The following is a 23,880-nucleotide window of genomic DNA, read 5'->3' as shown; positions in this document are numbered from 1 at the left end:
GGTCTCTGTATTAGGTCATAGTCGGGTAGGTCATTGTTTTAGGTCATATATACATGTAGGTCTCTGTATTAGGTCATAGTCGGGTAGGTCATTGTTTTAGGTCATATCTACATGTTGGTCACTGTATTAGGTCATAGTCGGGTAGGTCATTGTTTTAGGTCATATATACATGTAGGTCTCTGTATTAGGTCATAGTCGGGTAGGTCATTGTTTTAGGTCATATATACATGTAGGTCTCTGTATTAGGTCATAGTCGGGTAGGTCATTGTTTTAGGTCATATCTACATGTTGGTCACTGTATTATGTCAAATCCGGTTAGGTCACTGTTTTTGTCATACGTCTTGTACGTCTTGTTTGTTTTTGTGTTTGTATATTTTATTTCATACGTATGCCCGTGCATTTATGTTATTTTAAATATAATTAAATTATTTACTAAATATAAACAATTGATTATAGAAACGAAGCATAATTCATATTTTGATGTTAGTACGTACTACTTTAGTACACTTCATATATCTGTTGTTTTTGTTTTGTGTATGTGTATTAGATATTATTTTAATGGTTGAATTTTAAGTAAAGGTGTGTGTGTGTGTGTGCGTGCGTGCGTGCGTGCGTGCGTGCGTGCGTGCGTGCGTGTGTGTGTGTGTGTGTGTGTGTGTGTGTGTGTGTGTGTGTGAACAAGAGATTGGTTCAGTGAATGATTGTTTTGGTCGGGAGAGTTTAACATTATGGTCCTATTAGAATAGGCTATGTAAGAATATGTGTTTCAAATTATTTATGTCAAGTGTGTTTCTATTATTGCTTTTTTCTTCCCACTCTTAACCTGTCCCTACCTGCAACCTGTCCCTACCTGCCACCTGCCACCTGTCCCCACCTGCCATCTGTCCCTACCTGCCACCTGTCCCTACCTGCCACCTGCCACATGTCCCTACCTACCACCTGCCACCTGTCCCCACCTGCCATCTGTCCCTACCTGCCACCTGTCCCTACCTGCCACCTGTCCCTACCTGCCACCTGTCCCTACCTGCCACCTGTCCCTACCTGCCACCTGTCCCTACCTGCCACCTGTCACCACCTGCCACCTGTCCCTACCTGCCACCTGTCCCTACCTGCCACCTGTCACCACCTGCCACCTGTCCCTACCTGCCACCTGTCCCTACCTGCCACCTGTCCCTACCTGCCACCTGTCCCTACCTGCCACCTGTCCCTACCTGCCACCTGTCCCTACCTGCCACCTGTCCCTACCTGCCACCTGTCCAGATGCTGGGTCAACAATGCTGGCACCATTGAATGGATCCTCTATGGACCTAACCTCACCTGTATTTTGGTAAGCATTTTCTCCTGTCTATGCGTTACTGATTGTCAGCTAGATGACCACTTCTGATCATTATGTACGTGCCTCTAATGCCCTATGACTTCTGATCATTATGTACGTGCCCCTGATGCTCTATGCCTTCTGATCATTATGTACGTGCCCCTGATGCTCTATGACTTCTGATCATTATGTACGTGCCCCTGATGCTCTATGACTTCTAATCATTATGTACGTGCCCCTGATGCTCTATGACCTCTGATGATTATGTACGTGCATCTGGTGCTCTATGCCTGCCTGTATCCTCAGCTAAATCTGGCGTTTCTACTCATCATTTTAAGAATTTTGGTCACACAGATCCAAACACATCGGAATGAGCCGAGCAATTACAGGTATAATTCATCCAACATCCACTGTATAACGTGTATATCATCCAACATCCACTGTATAACATGTATTTCATCCAACATCCACTGTATAACATGTATTTCATCCAACATCCACTGTATAACATGTATTTCATCCAACATCCACTGTATAACATGTATTTCATCCAACATCCACTGTATAACATGTATTTCGTCTAACATCAACTGTATAAAGTATATTTCATCCATCACCAAATATATAACGTGTATTTCATCCATCACTAAATATATAACGTGTATTTCATCCATCACTAAATATATAACGTGTATTTCATTCATCACCAAATATATAACGTGTATTTCATCCATCACCAAATATATAACGTGTATTTCATCCAACATCAAATGTGTTCCTTCCAACAGCATCAAAACATCACTTGTATATTATCGTATTTTACAACGTACCAATATCACATCATAACGTGTATTTCATCAAACATCATGCGAATATAATGTGTATTTTATCCAAAATCATCGAAACATCACGTGTATATCATCCAAGATCCAGAAAAGATAAATAATGTATGAAACATCCACATCACAAATATTTAATTTAACACGCACAAACCGCCACAAATATTTAACCAACATCCGCAAAACATCATGTTTATTTTGCCCAACTCGTATAAAAACAATTCTCTATTTCCTAAAAATCTTGTTAACTGATTTTCTTTTCACTTTGGCCTTTTCATGTCCGAAAATATCGAACAACTTTTTAGTTGCTTAATTTGAGCGTTGCAATCTAACAACGGTGGGACAAGATCAATTTTAATGAAGCGATAATCGGACTTCAATCTCTTGGGGAGAGGATTGTAATGATGAATGGGGCAACCTTGACCTTTAAAACCTTTTAAACCAATTATTGGCCGAAAAGACTTCCTCATAAATTCAACAGTTGATTTAAATATTTACTCATTTCCGTTGGAGTAGGGGAGGTTATCACGCAATAATGGGGAGGGCGGAGTTGGTGGGGGTTATTTCAAAATTGCAACATCACAATACTCTGATTATTGGGTGTGTTTTTTTTAAAGATGTGTGGGTGTTTCTAAAAGTTTGCAACTGTGTGTATTTCAAAGATATTTTTCTTTGTGTATTCCAAAGATATGTTTTACTGTGTCTTGTAAAGATGTGTGTCTGTGCATTTCCTAAATGTATATGTGTTGTGTGCTCCAAAGATATGTGTATGTATGTGTCCTCTAAATTTATGTGTATGTTTGTGTACCTAAATGTATATGTGTGTACTCTAAATATGTGTGTACACTAAAGATATGTGTATGTTTGTCTACTCTAAATATATGTGTATGTGTGTGTACCTAAATGTGTATGTGTTTCCTCTAAACAATGTGTATGTTTGTGTACCTAAATTTTTGTCCATGTGTGTGTATTCCAGAGATATGTGTATGTTTGTGTCCTCTAATTATATGTGTATGTTTGTGTACCTAAATGTATATATGTGTGTCCCCTAAATATATGTGTATGTTTGTGTATTCCCCCCCTAGACGTGCCTTAAAGGCGACCTTTATCCTGGTGCCTCTCTTCGGCCTTCACCTTTTCCTGATAGTCTACAGACCTGGCAAGGATAGTGTGGCTGACTTCACATACGAGGTTCTAGCTAAAGTCATCAGTCACTCACAGGTAAATCAGCATGACTTACATATGACCTTCACCTTTTAAAATCAGATGTACACGAGTTTCGAAAACCAGGTCAAACGTGTAATGAGATGCATAACATCCGGGTAACATACAATCGTAGTGACGTAACTGGGGTAATGTTATGATCACACAATAAACAGGGAAAAGTATTTAGTGATGTAGACATACAAGGTGATATATAACAAAATATTAATTTGATCCTATGATTGTGGTCGTATTTTACAACGTACAAATATTTCTTGTCGTTCCAGGGTGCATTAGTGGCAGTAATATTTTGTTTTCTTAATGGTGAGGTTAGTATGGCCGATATGTCTTAATGGTGAGGTAAGTAAGGTCAATATGTGTCTTAATGGTGAGGTTAGTATGACCGATATGTGTCTTAATGGTGAGGTTAGTATGACCGATATGTGTCTTAATGGTGAGGTAAGTATGGCCGATATGTGTCTTAATAGTGAGGTAAGTAAGGTCAATATGTGTCTTAATGGTGAGGTTAGTATGACCGATATGTGTCTAATGTGTCTTAATGGTGAGGTTAGTATGGCCGATGTGTGTCTTAATGGTGAGGTTAGTATGACCGATATGTGTCTTAATGGTGAGGTAAGTATGGCCGATATGTGTCTTAATAGTGAGGTAAGTAAGGTCAATATGTGTCTTAATGGTGAGGTTAGTATGACCGATATGTGTCTAATGTGTCTTAATGGTGAGGTTAGTATGGCCGATGTGTGTCTTAATGGTGAGGTTAGTATGACCGATATGTGTCTTAATGGTGAGGTTAGTATGACCGATATGTGTCTTAATGGTGAGGTAGGTATGGCCGATATTGGTCCTAATGCGGAAGTGAGTATGGCCGACAACAGCAGACTTAGCATTGGACAAGCAAGCAATAACTGTACAAAATTCAAAGGTTATGTAAACACACGATTCGTGATTGAAATCGTACAATCACATACCTAAATGCTGCCATGTCCCACCTAGCTAAATGCCCTATCCTATCATGCCCCACTCTGCTAAATGCCCTCCACTATCATGCCCCACCTTTCTAAATGCCCTCCACTATCATGCCCCCCCCCCTTTACCACACAGGTACACAGCCAGTTCGGGGGACGGCACTCCAGGTGGCGCCACTCAAACAATGACGTCAGGAGCTGCACCTTCTCCACCGGAGACGCGCACCGCCAGCCGCGAGAGGGCACCACTCGTCGTGAGTGCATTCCTCTCAGCACCGCCTCGGGTGCTCATACCAGCTCCGATGACGTCATATCCTGCTTCTGGCCGCAGCTCTGTTCAACACGAGGAAATGGCCGGGGTGACAGACGATACCATTAACTGTAACAGTCACGCTAAATCATTAACTGTAACAAACAGTCACGCTAAATCATTAACTGTAACCAACTGTCACCATAAATAATTAAATCGCCTAGCAAAAATCAAAACGTGCACAATTAAATTGTTTCATTTCCTGGACATTGTTTAGTGTTTGGTTTTTAAAAACTGTTGCGTGCGTGCATGTGAGCGATTTTAATTATTTCAGATTCATGGGTTTTTTTTTTCTTGCAAGATCTATAATATAATCTATAATATAAGCCGCCAGTGTCGTTTCGCACTCAGTTCGCAATTCCAACCTTCTTCCATTGATATGGACACTTTGTATTCGCTAATAGAGCTGGGAGAGGGCGGTCGAACGTGGGGACCCAGGGCGAGGAAACATGTTGTTCGGCGGCGGTTTAGAGGAGGGGGGTTATCATGACGAACGTCTGTGAAAGTGGTGGCTCATTTTTTTTAAAATCGTAGTTTAATTTTCGTGAATATGGATATTCACACAAAAGTGTTACCGCCACCTAGTCTATACAGATTCTAGTGTAGCCTAGATAACCCCCCAGGCGAGTTTTTATATATTTTAACTACAGCATAAAATAAGGTAATGCATCGACTTACAACCAACAACAAAAACGGCAGTAAAGTTTCTTGCAGACTCAATAAAACCACAAGATGGCGTTAAAAAATATCTATGTGTTTTTAGGTTGTTATCGAATGTATCAGTTGAGTGATGTCGTTATATAATGTATCAGTTGAGTGATGTTGTTATCTAATGTATCAGTTGAGTGATGTTGTTATCTAATGTATCAATTGAGTGATGTTGTTATCTAATTCATCAGTTGAGTGATGTTGTTATCTAATGTATCAATTGAGTGATGTTGTTATCTAATCTATCAATTGAGTGATGTTGTTATATAATGTATCAGTTGAGTGATGTCGTTATCTAATGCAGGGGTCTCCAAACTACGGCCCGCGGGCCGTAAGCGGCCCGCGAAGTCCTCTCATCCGGCCCGCGGAGATCTTTTTATCCAAGGAAATCGTATTAGTTGAATGATGTCGTTATCTAATGTATCAGTTGAGTGAGGTATCTGTCCCCTATCATATGGGCCAGTGATGGATGGGCCTCACTTAGGCAACAAAACAATGGCCTTCTATGGAAAGGGCAACAAAACAATGGCCTTCTATGGAAAGGGCAACAAAACAATGGCCCTCTATGGAAAGGGCAACAAAACAATGGCCTTCTATGGAAAGGGCAACAAAACAATGGCCTTCTATGGAAAGGGCAACAAAACAATGGCCCTCTATGGAAAGGGCAACAAAACAATGGCCTTCTATGGAAAGGGCAACAAAACAATGCCCCCCTATGGAAAGGGCAACAAAACAATGGCCTTCTATGGAAAGGGCAACAAAACAATGGCCTTCTATGGAAAGGGCAACAAAACAATGGCCTTCTATGGAAAGGGCAACAAAACAATGGCCTTCAATGGAAAGGGCAACAAAACAATGGCCTTCAATGGAAAGGGCAACAAAACAATGGCCTTCTATGGAAAGGGCAACAAAACAATGGCCTTCTATGGAAAGGGCAATAATAAAAGGGTCACAAATCAGAAAAATCTGTTGAAGGAAAATGTTGAGAATTTCTCAATGAGGAAAGGGGTTGGGGATATTAGTTTCAAGATTTAAAAGTTTTCCTTGATGAAAGGGGTTTGGGATATTAGTTTAAAGATTTAAAGTTTCAAGATTTAAAAGTTTTTTTAAGGAAAGGTTTGGGGATATTAGTTTCAAGATTTAAAAGTTTTCCTCGATGAAAGGGGTTTGGGATATTAGTTTAAAGATTTAAAGTTTCAAGATTTAAAATTATCTTTAAGGAAAGGGTTGGGGATTTTAAAGATTTTAAAGTTTTCCTTGATGAAAGGGGTTTGGGATATTAGTTTCAAGATTTAATGATTTGAAGCCAAAATAAGGGATGGGGGTTGGAGATATTAGTTTCAAGTTAGTTTTTAGTTTCATTGATGAAAAGGGTTTGGAGATATTAGTTTTACGACTTGATCATTTGAAGTTTTCATTAAGTAAAAGGGATTGGGGATATTAGTTTCAAGATTTACAAGTTTTCATTGAGGGAAAGGGGATGTGGATAGTTTCAAGAATTTAAAAAAGTTTTGTATTTGAACCAAACCGTTACGAGGTTAAAACAATAGCTGGTCCTTAAAAGGACCTTTAAATTAAAAATTATTCTTCAAATGCGCTGAAGATTTGTTGACACGGAGTTACCTGTGGCTGCGACCTCTCTTCTTCCGGCTGTCTGACTTCCGTCTGGTGTGGCGCTTCTTGTCGCGGCTGCTGCTCTTCCGGTGAGATCGGGAGTGCGAGTGCGAGTGGGGGTGCGAGTGGCGCATCCGTGCGCTGATCTTTGTAGTCGTAACCTGGTAGAGGTTGGATCCTCTAGGCTTCTTGATTAGACCTAAGTCCATGCCCCTGTACAGAGCCTTGGAGACCAAGGCCTTGGCGATTTTGTGGTGCATGAGGTCCCTGGACACGAGGAAGTCCACGATCTCGTCACGTGATGACCCATTGCGGTCGCCTAGCGCCCGGATGGCGTGAAACACCTGGTCTAGTTGAGTGACGGCTTTCTTGCACTCGGCCTCGGCGTTGTCTGAGACCACGGACTCGGAAGACATCTTCTTGTGACGGTTCTCGGCGCTGTTGAGATTTACGTTCGGTAACTTGACGGATGACGTAAGCTCGCTAACTGAAAGTTTGCGAAGCCGCGCGGGCGACCCTGACACTTCCCGATATAGATTTTGCGCGGACGTTCAAGGGACAATGTGACGTGTCACTACATGGAATCTACTCAAATTTGAATGTGGCCGACTGAAAAAATGCAAGTGAATTTTTTTAAAAATTTCAAGTAACTATATTTTCCTAGCGTGTTACAAACACACGACATAAAAAATACATTTACAGTTTTACCAACAAGAGGCACAGTATTTCTGCACCATAAATTTCACGATAGCCTTATGTTCACTGCATCACACAAATTATCTTCTAACATTAATTGTTTTACACACAAAAACAGCATTTATGTTTCACAAAATTGTATTTATAATTATAATGATACTAGCCGTCCCGGCCAGGCCCTGCTCTGGCTTCTGTTAAAAACCTTTCTGTTAAAGACCATTACCTGTGTGTTTAGTAATCATCATAAACCCGGCATTGCCCACCCAAACCACAACCAACCAAAACCAAAACAACAAAACGCAAACATAACGCTAACACAATTACAAATACAAACGAAAACAAAAGCCTAACAACAAACCCAACCACAACCACAAACACCAATACAAACACAAAGAAAAAACAAACAAAAAAGCAAACGAAAACAAAAACCTAACAACAAACCCAACCACAAACACCAATACCAACAAAAAAAAAACAACGAAAAAGCAAACGAAAACAAACCAAATCCAAACGCAAAACCAACCAAAAACACAAATACAAACCCAAACAAAGAAACACAAACAAAAACGAAAAAAGAAAGAACAAAAACGAACCAAATCAAAACGCAACCACTAACGCAAACCCACCTAAACACAAAGAAAACACTAACGCGAACATAAACGCCCGGGGCGGAATCACCTGTTTTAGCTTAATGAACGACTATAGTACCCCAACTTATTCATAGTCTTTTGCACTCACTTAAACGAACGCGCCTGTTTCAATTTGATGAACAATTTTAATACTCCAAGCTTATCCGTAAAATACCTACAACATTTGCACTTGATCAATCCCCGCTAATTATGTAATTATTTTTTTTCCCAACACCAAAACAAAGTAATTAAAAAGTAAATACTTTTCCACAAAATGCAATGTTTTATAAAGGGAAGTAATTGTGTTTTTCCTAATTTATCAAAGGGAAGTAATTTTTGTAAAAGATGATATATTTTTAAAACTTGTGTTTAATGAACATGCCGACAATTATTACTATAATTTGAAAAATGAAAATTATTTCCCAACACTTTCAATGGTAATATTTTAGCTCATAAATTTAGACAAATGCGCACGATAATTTTCTAACTTTTAAATTCGTACACTTCCAACGACATACAAATGCATTACATACAGAACTGAGCTTTATATATTAGATACTATCATAAATCTATAGCAATTCTGATGATCTACCAACATAAATCTACAACAACCTTCATGTTCATAACATACTTCACATAGCGAGCGGGCAATGTCTTCAGCTCCTACCTGATCTTACCTGCTCAAAGTGTCACATACCAGGTCCATACATTCATACTGATTCTTGTATCTGGTCCATACACTCATAATTATCCTTTTATCTTGTTCATACACTCACACTTATCCTTGTATCTTGTTCATACACTCATAATTATCCTTCTATCTTGTTCATACACTCGTAATTATCCTTCTATCTTGTTCATACACTCGTAATTATCCTTCTATCTTGTTCATAAACTCATAATTATCCTTCTATCTTGTTCATACACTCGTAATTATCCTTCTATCTTGTTCATAAACTCATAATTATCCTTCTATCTTGTTCATAAACTCATAATTATCCTTCTATCTTGTTCATACACTCGTAATTATCCTTCTATCTTGTTCATAAACTCATAATTATCCTTCTATCTTGTTCATACACTCGTAATTATCCTTCTATCTTGTTCATACACTCATATTTATCCTTATAACTTGTTCATACACTCACACTTATCCTTGTATCTTGTTCATACACTCACACTTATCCTTGTATCTTGTTAATAAACTCATAATTATCCTTCTATCTTGTTCATACACTCGTAATTATCCTTCTATCTTGTTCATAAACTCATAATTATCCTTATAACTTGTTCATACACCCACACTTATCCTTGTATCTTGTTCATACACTCACACTTATCCTTGTATCTGGTCCATACACTCATAATTATCCTTGTATCTTGTTCATACACTCACACTTATCCTTGTATCTGGTCCATACACTCATAATTATCCTTCTATCTTGTTCATACACTCATAATTATCCTTTTATCTTGTTCATACACTCGTAATTATCCTTCTATCTTGTTCATAAACTCATAATTATCCTTCTATCTTGTTCATACACTCGTAATTATCCTTCTATCTTGTTCATAAACTCATAATTATCCTTCTATCTTGTTCATACACTCGTAATTATCCTTCTATCTTGTTCATAAACTCATAATTATCCTTCTATCTTGTTCATACACTCGTAATTATCCTTATAACTTGTTCATACACTCACACTTATCCTTGTATCTAGTTCATACACTCACACTTATCCTTGTATCTTGTTCATACATTCATAATTATCCTTGTTTACCAAGGCATTTAGCTATTTGTATTCCGGGCGTGCTGACGTCACTACATGTCGTCACGTCCTCACGCGATCACGTGCTAACCCATGCGCACTCCCACTGTCTCCCCGTCTGCTACCCGCCGCGTAAAGACCAGTCTGTCGTCTGCTACATAGTTACACCTGAGTTTACGCGCAGTCACCGACCTCCCTAACCCCCAAAATCTTCCCCGGCCCCCAAATCTTCTCCTACCTGCTGATCCAGGGTTCAGACGCGGGGTCCACACAATCCGAAATGTCGTCAGGTCAAGCAAGCTTACGACCGTCCAAAAACATAAGAAGATTCTGTTTCAAGACTGCGGCGCCTTGTTTGATCACGCTTAGCTTCCCTTTTCGGCGAGTCTCAAGGGGAGTTAACAACTGCGAACCTGCGGATTTCCGACCACTGACTTAGCTCATATTTCTAGGGTTACTTCCCTTATTAGCAAGCACATTTTTAAAGCCAATATTTAAACGAAAACGCCGACCGTAAGTTGACATTCACATTAGCAAAACTTGGATTAAAGGGAGGTAATTGTGTTTGCTGCTCAATCCTGCCTCATCAACAGGTTAATGTTTTAAACTGTCGAGGGCTAGGGCTTACTGTATGCGCACGACAACAACTCTACTTTCCAACTGTCGTGGGCTTGGGCTCACTGTATGTGCACGACAACAACTCTACTTTCCAACTGTCGTGGGCTTGGGCTCACTGTATGTGCACGACAACAACTCTACTTTCCAACTGTCGTGCGCTAGGGCTCACTGTATGCCTACGACAACACTACTTTCCCCAACGATGGTGACTCGTGTTGAATTGTTTTTTCCGTGAATAAAGTATCGGAAAACGAGTGTTGTGCTGCCATCTAGTGTTTGTGTTCTTTTCAAGATGTTGTTAGAGTTGAGCTGACCTTCAGATCAAAGTTGTAGTCACGTGATCAAAGTTGTAGTCACGTGAACAGATTGTCTGACCATGGCCAGTCTAGCCAAGGTAGGTACTCGTGTACTTGTTTCAACTTTTCTCTCCATCTCTTTGTCTGATACAGCTTGTATGTCATTCATTTGTGTGTAATATATCTTGTATTTCATTCATCTTTTTGTGTGATACATCTTGTATATCATTCATTTTTTGTGTGATATATCTTGTATATCATTCATCTGTTTGTGTGTAATACATCATGTAGGCCTATATCATTCATCTTTTTGTGTAATGCATCTGATATACCATTCATTTTGTGTGTAATGCATCTGATATATCATTCATCTTTCTGTGTAATACATCGTGTATATCATTCATCTTCTCAACATTTCTTCTTCTTTGTTCTTATAAAATTAGAAGAAAATTTTCCCCAGCAGAGTTGTGCCTGTCAATATGTTATGTGCCAAATGGCCTCTGCTTTTCTTTCTAGATTTGCTTCCTTTGTCCATCCAGGAACAAACTATAAGCTAGTATTTGTTTGATATTGGAGTTTTCTCTCCCAGATGGGTTGCTGTCCTCAGCTATCCAGCCTAATCTGTCAGGGGTCCGAACTCCGATCTTTTGGAGTTACTATTATACCACCTTACGGTGACCACGCCGTCCCTTTCTCACCATAATATCATACTCTGCCCCTCTAGTACATTCATGTTAGCCACTGTCCCCTAACACACGTCTGCTACGAAATGTCCCCTAACACACGTCTGCTACAAAATGTCCTCTAACACACGTCTGCTACAAAATGTCCCCTAACACACGTCTGCTACAAAATGTCCTCTAACACACGTCTGCTACGAAATGTCCTCTAACACACGTCTACTACAAAATGTCCTCTAACACACGTCTGCTACGAAATGTCCTCTAACACACGTCTACTACAAAATGTCCTCTAACACACGTCTGCTACAAAATGTCCTCTAACACATATGTTATCTCCCCTAGTGTGTGCTGGCCTGCTGCCTGTTTGTTATCGCCCTTTGTCTGATGACCGTCCAGAAGACGGCGCTGGTAGTCACTTTACGTCAAGTCCTGCAGCCTGACGTCACACTGGAGGCGGGGTATGTACACACGTCACATGTACACGTGTACACGTGTACACACGCCATATGTACTCACGTCACATGTACTAAGGTCACGTGTACATGTGATCAACAGAATGTTGTATTCCCACCGAAAGTTGTATGTTCAACAAAAGTTGTATGCCCAACAAAAGTTGTATGTTCAACAAAAGTTGTATGCCCACCAAAAGTTGTATGCCCACCAAAAGTTGTATGCCCACCAAAAGTTGTATGCCCACCAAAAGTTGTATGCCCACCAAAAGTTGTATGCCCACCAAAAGTTGTATGCCCACCAAAAGTTGTATGCCCACCAAAAGTTGTATGCCCACCAAAAGTTGTACACCCAGCAAAACGTGGATGATCAACAAAAGTTGCCCACCAAAAGTTGTATGCCCACCAAAAGTTGAATGCCCACCAAAAGTTGTATTCAGACTAAAGTTGTATGCCCACCAAAAGTTGTATGCCCACCAAAAGTTGTATTCAGACAAAATTTGTAAGCCCACCAAAAGTTGTATGCCCACCAAACGTTGTATGCCCACCAAAAGTTGTATGCCCACCAAAAGTTGTACACCCACCAAAACGCTGTATGCCTACCGTAAGTTGTATTTAAACGAAAGTTGTCCAACATAAGTTGTATTTCTCCCAGGTACGCTGTGATCACGGTGCTACTGGCCACGCCCTACCTGTTTGCCGTGTTCCTGCTTCTCTGGAACACGCCGTTTCTCACCAAGTCCAGCGACTTTTCCCTGCCGTCCACTACAAGCTTGGTTCTGGTGAGTACTTACATTACTCACGACATGCATGTCAAGACTTTACCGTGTCAGTTCTGGTGAGTACTTACATTACTCACGGCATGCATGTCAAGACTTTTCCCTGTCGTCCACTACAAGCTTGGTTCTGGTGAGTACTTACATTACTCATTACGTGCATGTAAGACTTTACCGTGTCAGTTCTGGTGAGTACTTACATTACTCACTACATGCAGATCAATCTCAATATAGTTGATTGAAATATCGTTTAACTTAAATAGCGCATCAATTTGTTTCCCTAGAAAAAGCTAATAGAAATAATTATTTTTTCATTATGTTTATTATCTTTGTCTGTCTTTTTTTTGGTCTTATAATAGTCGAAAAATAATTATTTTCAGGGTGTTTTTGCCGGCATTGTCGAGGCCGTGTGTGTCGTTCTGTTCAGCACGCGAGTGATGGCGTTACTTCCGGTGTTCGTTGCCCTTCCGGCCACCCATGGTGTCCTCTCCATCTCTTCGGTGATAACATCCCTCAACAACAACAAGGTAGCTGTTTTATCAATCATTAACTGAATTAATGTTCAACACTTCCGCTATGATCCTCATGTATAAATCAAAAAGTAAATTATCGAAACTTATCGAAAGTATGTTGTTTTTTTTTTTTGTAAAAATAAAATTATTCTTTATCCACTTAGTTATTCAATGAGTGTCTTTCATTTCCTTAGTTATTCAATGTATCATATTTACTGATCATATTTACTAATCTTTTTTTTAAATTCTATTTACTTTAATTCAAAGTATATTGATGTTCGCGTCCGATGGTAAAAACCAAGCGATTTTCACTAACGATTAATGTTTTACGACGTCACTCTACAGGGGAATCCCAAAGAGGGTAGATCAGCAGACGACCGATCATTTCTCTGTATCGGCGCCAGGATCACAACGTCAGTCCTGTGTACCCTGGTGTCGCCTGCTGTCGCCTGCTTCCTCTACGTCATGGGTCTAGCAGACGTGGCCACGTCACTCAGCCTGGCCGTCATCCCGGCCCTCCTTGGAATCATCTGGAGCCCAGATCTTCAAGGTCACATTCTCGACCCCACCGGCATCAACCCGCTGTGTCACAAACGGTTCCGTCTGCTCTACGGCGTGGTCAAGGTCATGGCCATCGTCTTCTTCATTTTAGTAGAAATGTACTTCCGGAGTGACGTGTCTCAGGCCGACCATCTCCTGGCCAGGTACCTGCAAGGGTTTGTTGTCCTGCAAAAGCCGGACATCCTCCTACCGCTGGTTGTCCATTTTTCGACCAGCCTCGTCGGGTTGGGTTTATCCTACGTGTCTCTCGCCCTGTGCCAACCCCTGTTCGGGATGGTCATCCCCTCCCTTCTCTCTATGGTAACCACCCTAGTTTTGTGTGTCTATATAGCACCGTCCATCTACGCTATTGACGAAACCAGTTTTTTCGGCGCCTTTTCGCCATATTTAATCAGCGCATCTATTTTGGGATGGGCCTGGGCTTGGCCTTATATTTTGAACTCTTCCAGTTTCCTGCGCAGACCAAGGCATCTGCTCACCCCGTACAAAATTTTATTCAAAAATTACGGCTGGAACCCGATTTTCACCGACCAAAAATGGTTGCTAGGATACGATCCTAAATTGACTTACGAAACAGACAGTTTCGCTCCAAAGGCTAAAAATAGAATCTACATCTGCACTACTATGTACAGAGAAGCAGACTACGAGATGGAGCGTCTGCTGCTGAGTTTAATGAAAATCTCGTCAGATCCGCTTCTGAAAGATATTCACTTTGAGAGCAACATCTTCATGGACAACGGCTGTACTGGTGTGACTCTCAATGAATTCGCTCTCCAGTTTCTAGCGCTGTTGGTTAGCAAAGGCGGGGTCTCGCTTGACCGCGCCAAATGCTGGGGAACTCCTTACGGCCTGCAGATCTTCTGCCAGCTCCCGAGTGGTCTCCCGCTCTTCGTTCACCTCAAGGACCCGGCCAAGGTCAAGTCCAAGAAACGCTGGAGCCAGGCCATGTACATCAACTACGTCATGAGGTTCCGGAAAGTTCTGTGGAAGAACGACAGCGAGAATGTGAAGATCTTCACCACGGGGACGCTGTCGGGCATGACGGTCACGTCCCTGTCCAAAGCCGTGCTGGAGGGTGGGGACGCTAAGTGTACCAGCGAGAACGAGGAGTTCATGCTGAGGCAGATCACGAGCGTGGGTTACCCCACCCTGGCGGAGTTCAGGATCCTGGACAAGGCTTGTACGTCAGTGGACGACTCGACACCACCCAGTAGCGAATCTGGATCTCAGGTAAAACCATATCTATAAATAGCGTCATACACCTCGGTCTCAGGTAAACACATATCCATAAATAACGTCATACACCTGGATCTCAGGTAAAATCATATCCATAAATAACGTCATACACATGGGTTTCAGGTAAAATCATATCCATAAATAACGTCATACACCAGGGTCACAGGTAAAATCATATCCGTAAATAACGTCATACGCCTGGATCTCAGGTAAACTCACGTCTATAAATAACGTCGTACACCTGGATCATATCCATAAATAACGTCATACACATGGGTTTCAGGTAAAATCATATCCATAAATAACGTCATACACATGGGTTTCAGGTAAAATCATATCCGTAAATAACGTCATACACATGGGTTTCAGGTAAAACCATATCCATAAATAACGTCATACACATGGGTTTCAGGTAAAATCATATCCATAAATAACGTCATACACATGGGTTTCAGGTAAAATCATATCCATAAATAACGTCATACACCTGGATATCAGGTAAAATCATATCCATAAATAACGTCATACACATGGGTTTCAGGTAAAATCATATCCGTAAATAACGTCATACACATGGGTTTCAGGTAAAACCATATCCATAAATAACGTCATACACATGGGTTTCAGGTAAAATCATATCCATAAATAACGTCATACACATGGGTTTCAGGTAAAATCATATCCATAAATAACGTCATACACCTGGATATCAGGTAAAATCATATCCATAAATAACGTCATACACATGGGTTTCAGGTAAAATCATATCCATAAATAACGTCATACACCTGGATATCAGGTAAAATCATATCCATAAATAACGTCATACACATGGGTTTCAGGTAAAATCATATCCATAAATAACGTCATACACATGGGTTTCAGGTAAAATCATATCCATAAATAACGTCATACACATGGGTTTCAGGTAAAACCATATCCATAAATAACGTCATACACATGGGTTTCAGGTAAAATCATATCCATAAATAACGTCATACACATGGGTTTCAGGTAAAATCATATCCATAAATAACGTCATACACCTGGATATCAGGTAAAATCATATCCATAAATAACGTCATACACATGGGTTTCAGGTAAAATCATATCCATAAATAACGTCATACGCCTGGATCTCAGGTAAAATCACATCCATAAATAACGTCATACACCTGGCTTTCAGGTCAAATCACATCCATAAATTTTGTCAGTGTCTTAGATAACATTTAGATCTATGTCAGTTTATCTGTATGTTCTTGCATCAAGGTCTATGTACACATATACATAACTTTTGCCATAAAAAAATTAGAATGCCATAATGATCTGTGAAATATGTAATGAGTTAAACCGAAGCATCATTAGTAGAAGTCACAGGCTATAGTTTGGTTGTTAGGAACGTTGTTGACCAAAAGGCTATCTTGTTACGCTCCTTTGATCTTCAGCAAATGAAGGGAGGAAACTAGGAAAGTAAATATAGGGAGATAACTAGGGTTCAAAGAGTAATCTGTCCCTAGCGACGACCGCCATCAGAAAAATCTCGAAAACAAATTGTTTTCGTTTTTTGTGGACAAGGCTGTGTGTATTGATGTGTAAGTGTGTGTGTTTTTGTCTGTGTGTGTTTATCTCTATGTGTCAGCCTGCCGACGTGCTGATATGTGTTAAATAAACAGAAAGTAAACACGTTGTTGTAGTCACAGCTAAGCCTATCCGGCACACAGACGCTAAAATCCCTTCCCCACGGGCTGAAGCAGGCTCCAACATTGCTACAAAAAATCTGTTTACACGACTTGTCTAAACCAACTTTACAACACTAAAATAAAAACATTCACGTTGAGTACCTACATCAGCAAAAAAAAACGTTACATACCATTCAATGATTCTATTTGTATCAGACTGTGTACTCATTTAATAAAAATACATTTAGATTTAGGTTTATCCACTACTTCATATAATGCATTAAATAAGAATAGAAAAGATCATAGGCAGTGTTGCCTGTCATACATTTGTCAACATGTCAACAAATGATCACGTGACTGTTCCAGGTGACTGGTCACAGCAAAGAGAGCTCGGACCTCGAGTCATTGCCCGACGAGAAATGCCGAGAGCCCGCCCCAGGGGCGTACATCAACAGAGGGTACCAGTCGGACGAGAGCAGCACCGTCTCCATACATGGTGGGTCCCCGTTCACATTTCTTTATTGATTCAAAGTTCATTGATTGATTAATTAATTGCTCAGTTTTTAATGTTGTCAAATTTTAGATTCAGTATTCTTATCCAGCTAAAATAAAATGTGAATTCAAAGTTCAAAAGAAATAATACCATTTGTTTACAAAGCTAAATACTGAAGATACGTGTGTATTCATGTTATTATAAAACCACATCTAATACGTATGTGAGCTCTAATGATAACCCTACAATGATGGTCCTATCTACCTGTTAACTAAAGCTACAACTAATGTTTATATACTATCTATAGACAAAACCTTCGTGGTAACTAAGGACGCCATTGAGGTCCTGTCAAGGCCGCCCTACACGGACGTCGTGCTGGGCGAGTCGGCCTACGTGGACGATGACCACACCTTCATTCTGGCCACAGACGCAGACATGGACTTCAAGGCCGACGCCATCAAGGAACTGCTTGACCTATGTGTCTCTGACCAGCGAATAGGGGCCGCTTGTGGCCGGACACATCCCATTGGTCAAAAGTGTAGCTCCATTGTATGGCACCAGGTCTTTGAGTATGCTAAAGGTACGTTTTTACTTTCTCGTATATACGTAGTATAGAGAAAGTATTGTAATCGTGCAAAAAAAAATCGAGATTTTTACAAATCTCGACGTTTTACACCTCACTGATACGGAAAAACATAATTTTGCAATCTTGTCCGTATGTCTGTGTGTGTGTGTGTGTGTGTGTGTGTGTGTGTGTGTCTGTGTGTCTGTGTGTCCGTGTGTAAACACGATAACTTGAGTACCATTACAGCTAGGCTGGTGAAATTTCATATATAAGTATTTTATCAAAATCGTAGATCCGTATCAACTTTTGAGCGAATTCCGATAACCGGAAGTGGTACTTTTTCAACTAGTTGGTGATGTATTGTTGTCTATCTAGCTCTGGTTTACTTTCCCCCCAGATTTTTGGATGATCAAAAACGCCCAAAACATCATCGGCTCTGTCAGCTGTTGTCCTGGTTGCTTCAGTCTCTACAGGGCCAGCGCAATCCGTGACGTCATGAGCAAGTACTCCAGCCCCACCCGCACGCCGTTCACAGTCTACGTTAAAGATACGGGTAGGTTGGTGGGTGGATTGTGGGGCGTCATGTGCACTGTTTCTTTCAGACATTTTTCTTCGAGGTGTGAGGGGATGTTAAATCTTTTAGATGGGGGGAGGTGGATTTAATTATTTTTTTTTCGGGAGAGCCTAATGTACTTCATACTGTGCAGGTTGTGTGGTTTAGTAGGTTGGATGATGGGTGATTTAAGTAAGATGTGGGGATGCTGTTGGTTGGTTGTGTGGTGGAGCGTGTAGTATGTGAGGTGTTGCAATTGGGTTGTGGAGGGTTAAATAACACACATCATGTTATCCTGAAAGACAGTGTACAGAATGTAACCTACTAGTCTACTTACAGGTGAAGATCGATGGATGGCTACTCTAATGATGATCAACGGATGGAGAATGCGGTACTCACCTTTTGCGGACAACACGACCTATTGCCCGGATACTTTTGAGGTATGCGATACTTATGAAGTCCAAAAATCGTAATAAACCCAATATAAAATCCCAAAAATAGTGTATCCATGCTGTTTAATCCGTAAGTTTGATAGCATTTTGTTACCGAACTAAACTATTCTTTAAGAAATATCAAAGTATGTATGCGTTAGTTCATACGTCAAATAATTGATTACATTTTATTTGATCAAAATTGCTATCGCTTCAGGAATACTATAAACAACGAAGAAGATGGATACTTTCCGACATGGCGAACGCCATTTTGGTTGTGCAAAACTTGTTCCGGTTGGTGCGCAACAACGAGTGCTTCAGCCTAATTTACCTCATCTATCTCGTCAACATGTTCCTCAACAATGTCATCACTCCAGGAACTGCCATCGTCATGATCACTGCCGGTAGGTGGAGCCATATGTGGTCATATAGGGGAACATATAGGGGGACATATAAGTGATCATAAAGGTGGTCATATATTTCGTCATATAGGTGGTCATATATATATTTGGTTATAAATTTGGTCATATATTTGGTCATATATTTGGTCATATATTTGGTCATATATTTGGTCATATAGGTGGTCATATGGGTGTTCATATATGTAGACATGTAGGTGATCATATATGAGGTCATATAGGTGAACATATATGTCATATATGTGGTCATATATGTAGACAAATAGGTGGTCACATAGGCGATCATTTTCCCCAAATCCTCCCAGCCACCCCAATTCTTCCCCACCACTTCCGGTCGGCTTATCCAAATCACGTGACTCTACATCTTGCCTCCCTGTGTAGGTCTGGAACTGGTCTTTGATATCCCGTACGTGTACACGACCCTCCCGATGGCTGCCATTGTTTACCTGTACGCCTTCATATGCACGTGCACCAGTGCCAGGACTCAGGGACTGCTCACCAGCGTGCTCATGGTGCTGTTCGGTAGCATGTTCTCGTCTGTGGCCATATATGGCTCGTACAAGATCACCGCTGGGATGGTCAAAGGTCAGTCTTTATTTTAATTAGTAATTAACTTTATATTGGCCGTTAGATTGGTAGATAGTAGTCACTTGTAAAATACTTTTTTTTAACTTAGTAACAAACTCAAATTGTCCCCATCATTAAAGTAACAAACTCTAATTGTCCCCATCATTAAAGTATTCTTCTTCGTTCTCACTTGTATTGTTGGCTGGGATCTTCTAACACACTTACACTTAAACAGTATGTGTCAACTTGTTATGCGCCGTTGACTCCGTATTGAGCCTGCTTTTCTATTTGGATCTTCTCACATAGCCTTTATCCATCTAAGAAAAAACCAGCTATTGAGGCTCATTTTCCCGGGGTTTCGGTTTACCAATCATGAGCTATACCGACCCGACCACACCGACACCTATCATTGAAGTGATAAACTCTATTTTGTCCCCACTAAAATGATTAACTACATTTTTTTCCCCAGTGAATTGATGAACTCCATTTTGTCCCCACTGAATTGATGAACACCATTTTGTCCCAATTAAAATGATAAACTCCATTTTGCCCCCAGTGAATTAATGAACTCTATTTTGTCCCCAGAAATCAACGCTGGCCACTTCCACTACCAACAGCATTACGTCATCCTCCTGTTGACCCTCAGTCTTGTGTACGCCGCCCTGATGCACCCCCGGGAGAGCTACCAGATCATCTACGGCTTCGCTTACCTCTTCATCTTCCCAGCCATGCACGTCCTCCTGCCCATCTATAGCATAGCCAACATCATAGACCAGAGTTGGGGCACCAGGGATTCGGTAGGTTTTAGGGGGGGGGGGGTGGTGACAACATAGACCAGAGTCGGGGCACTAGAGATTCGGTAGGTTTTAGGGCTGTGGGGGGGGGGACATCATAGACCAGAGTTGGGGGACCAGGGATTCGGTAGGTTTTAGGGCTGGGGGGGGGGGGTGACATCATAGACCAGAGTTGGGGCACCAGGGATTCGGTAGGTTTTAGGGCTGGGGGGGGGGGGGTGACATCATAGACCAGAGTTGGTGGACCAGGGATTCGGTAGGTTTTAGGGCTGGGGGGGGGGGGGGGGCATCATAGACCAGAGTTGGGGCACCAGGGATTAGGTAGGTTTTAGGACTGGGGGGAGGGGGGGGGGGTGACATCATAGACCAGAGTTGGGGCACCAGGGATTCGGTAGGTTTTAGGGCTGGGGGGTGACATCATAGACCAGAGTTGGGGCACCAGGGATTCGGTAGGTTTTAGGACTGGGGGGAGGGGGGGGGGGGTGACATCATAGACCAGAGTTGGGGCACCAGGGATTCGGTAGGTTTTAGGACTGGGGGGAGGGGGGGGGGGGGTGACATCATAGACCAGAGTTGGGGCACCAGGGATTCGGTAGGTTTTAGGACTGGGGGGAGGGGGGTGTGACATCATAGACCAGAGTTGGGGCACCAGGGATTCGGTAGGTTTTAGGGCTGGGTGGGTGGGGGGGGGGGGGTGACATCATAGAGCAGAGTTCGGGCACCAGGGATTCGGTAAGTTTTAGGGCTGGGTGGAGAGGGGGGGTTAAAGGTGACAACATCATAAACCAGAGTAGTGGCACCGGAGATTCAATAGGTTTAAGGGCTGGGTCACAAAAACAGGTGAACTCTACTTCATCTGCCACATGGACCGCCAGGTTCGATTGGGTGGCTTTACTTTTTTATTTTAAATCTAGATCAGACTGGATTCTTTAAAAAAAAAAATTATTTTTATTTTTTTTTGCCTTTGCTTACAACTTTATAGGGAAAAGTGCCTCTATGTCCACAATGCCCAATAACGCCAATTTCAGAACATTTTTTATTAATATACACAATTTATATGTATTCTCACTGTTTCTTTTCTTATCCCAGAACAAAGCCAAGCTTCCCAAACTCTCCTGTATGCCAAGTTTAAAGAAGTTCAGGAAACGGATCAAGAAATCAAAGTCAAAGAACATCCAACAAGGTAGTTCTCTTAAAAATGTTTTTGGTCAGAACAAGAAACTAAAACCCTGGCCAGTCAGATGAGGCTTTTGATATTGGGTTTTCTTTCAATTTAATTGGTTCTATGTTTCTAGAGTACCAAAAGGTGATAGATTTGTGGATTAAAATTTAATTACGGGCAAACAGTAGAACTTGACAAAGCATTTATTGGACACTTCTGTCTATTACTATTTAGTTAAAGTTAAAGAAGACATTACTGTTAAATTAAGTTTTCATTCTTTAGGATCTTGTATAGCAAGCAGTAGTTTTGTTAGTATCTAATGAAGTTTCCCCTTCTCTAGGATCTTGTATAGCAAGCAGTTGTAATGTTAGTGTCTAATGAAGTTTCCCCTTCCCTACGATCTTGTATAGCAAGCAGTTGTAATGTTATGTGTCTAATGAAGTTCCCCTTCTCTAGGCTCTTGTATAGCAAGCAGTTGTAATGTGTCTAATGAAGTTTCCCCTTCTCTAGGCTCTTGTATAGCAAGCAGTTGTAATGTTATGTGTCTAATGAAGTTTCCCCTTCTCTAGGATCTTGTATAGCAAGCAGTTGTAATGTTAGTGTCTAATGAAGTTTCCCCTTCTCTAGAATCTTGTATAGCAAGCAGTTGTAATGTTAGTGTCTAATGAAGTTTTCCCTTCTCTAGGATCTTGTATAGCAAGCAGTTGTAATGTTAGTGTCTAATGAAGTTTCCCCTTCTCTAGGATCTTGTATAGCAAGCAGTTGTAATGTTAGTGTCTAATGAAGTTTTCCCTTCTCTAGGCTCTTGTATAGCAAGCAGTTGTAATGTTAGTGTCTAATGAAGTTTCCCCTTCTCTAGGATCTTGTATAGCAAGCAGTTGTAATGTTATGTGTCTAATGAAGTTTCCCCTTCTCTAGGCTCTTGTATAGCAAGCAGTTGTAATGTGTCTAATGAAGTTTCCCCTTCTCTAGGCTCTTGTATAGCAAGCAGTTGTAATGTTATGTGTCTAATGAAGTTCCCCTTCTCTAGGCTCTTGTATAGCAAGCAGTTGTAATGTTATGTGTCTAATGAAGTTTTACCTTCTCTAGGATCTTGTATAACCAGCAGTTGTAATGTTATGTGTCTAATGAAGTTTTCCCTTCTCTAGGCTCTTGTATAGCAAGCAGTTGTAATGTTATGTGTCTAATGAAGTTTCCCCTTCTCTAGGCTCTTGTATAGCAAGCAGTTGTAATGTTATGTGTCTAATGAAGTTTCCCCTTCTCTAGGCTCTTGTATAGCAAGCATTTGTAATGTTATGTGTCTAATGAAGTTTCCCCTTCCCTAGGCTCTTGTATAGCAAGCAGTTGTAATGTTATGTGTCTAATGAAGTTTCCCCTTCTCTAGGATCTTGTATAGCAAGCAGTTGTAATGTTATGTGTCTAATGAAGTTTCCCCTTCCCTAGGCTCTTGTATAGCAAGCAGTTGTAATGTTATGTGTCTAATGAAGTTTCCCCTTCCCTAGGCTCTTGTCCTGACTGTACAGACACACAGACGGAGCTGCAGGAAATCATCTCAGCGCTGGTGCTGGACATGTCCCAGGGGGACGACAAGGCCAAGGAGGAGTACAAGTTCTGGGAGGCCTTGACCTCCACTCACCTCGGGGTGGACGTCAATAAAGGACTGGAGAAAGCTGAGCTGGCGCTCGGTCTTGGCAGGATGAGAAATCGTCTGCTGGGAGGGTTCCTTTTTTTGAATGCACTGTGGCTGGGGTTCCTGTCCTATTTCTACTTGGGCTTGGACTCACCACTTTCCAGACTCAATATTTATGGCATCATCAGTGGCGCCCTCTATGGGTTCACACTTATCATTCAAATTCTCGGACTGACTGCTGGACGGATTGAACAGGTTTTAAGGAGACTGGCCAGATATGTGCATGGTGATAATGTGCCAGTTTGGGTCCAAGAAAGAGAAGGGAAATAACCAACTTTTTTCACATTAAAATGTCAAATATTTTTCATAAAACGTACATTTTAAAAA

At 41.1% G+C, this 23,880-nt stretch overlaps 2 protein-coding genes across 2 annotated transcripts in view; both read left to right on the top strand.

The window, feature by feature from the left end:
• LOC131943813 (calcitonin gene-related peptide type 1 receptor-like) overlaps nucleotides 1-4,808 on the top strand; it is a 37,501-nt gene extending 32,693 nt beyond the window's left edge. The window contains exons 8-12 of the mRNA XM_059304104.1: nucleotides 1,261-1,327; nucleotides 1,622-1,704; nucleotides 3,240-3,375; nucleotides 3,645-3,686; nucleotides 4,477-4,808. Of these exons, the coding sequence (XP_059160087.1) occupies nucleotides 1,261-1,327; nucleotides 1,622-1,704; nucleotides 3,240-3,375; nucleotides 3,645-3,686; nucleotides 4,477-4,719 (571 nt within the window). The 3' untranslated portion in view covers nucleotides 4,720-4,808. The remainder of the gene's footprint in view (nucleotides 1-1,260; nucleotides 1,328-1,621; nucleotides 1,705-3,239; nucleotides 3,376-3,644; nucleotides 3,687-4,476) is intronic.
• A 5,962-nt stretch (nucleotides 4,809-10,770) lies between these two features.
• Nucleotides 10,771-23,875, top strand: LOC131943793 (uncharacterized). The gene is made up of 14 exons (XM_059304072.1): nucleotides 10,771-11,081; nucleotides 12,009-12,124; nucleotides 12,771-12,897; nucleotides 13,272-13,418; nucleotides 13,749-15,194; nucleotides 17,246-17,375; nucleotides 17,680-17,952; nucleotides 18,335-18,490; nucleotides 18,830-18,930; nucleotides 19,139-19,325; nucleotides 19,722-19,925; nucleotides 20,493-20,704; nucleotides 21,791-21,884; nucleotides 23,366-23,875. The coding sequence occupies exons 1-14, from the start codon at nucleotides 11,064-11,066 to the stop codon at nucleotides 23,821-23,823; spliced, it is 3,669 nt and encodes a 1,222-aa protein (XP_059160055.1). The 5' UTR covers nucleotides 10,771-11,063; the 3' UTR covers nucleotides 23,824-23,875.
• Nucleotides 23,876-23,880: the final 5 nt, after the last annotated feature.

Source organism: Physella acuta, unplaced genomic scaffold (assembly GCF_028476545.2).
Source record: "Physella acuta isolate Inbredline_101_S28 unplaced genomic scaffold, ASM2847654v3 ptg000466l, whole genome shotgun sequence".
NCBI classification, from domain to species: Eukaryota; Metazoa; Mollusca; class Gastropoda; family Physidae; genus Physella; species Physella acuta.
This window is presented reverse-complemented; position numbering and strand designations above follow the sequence as displayed.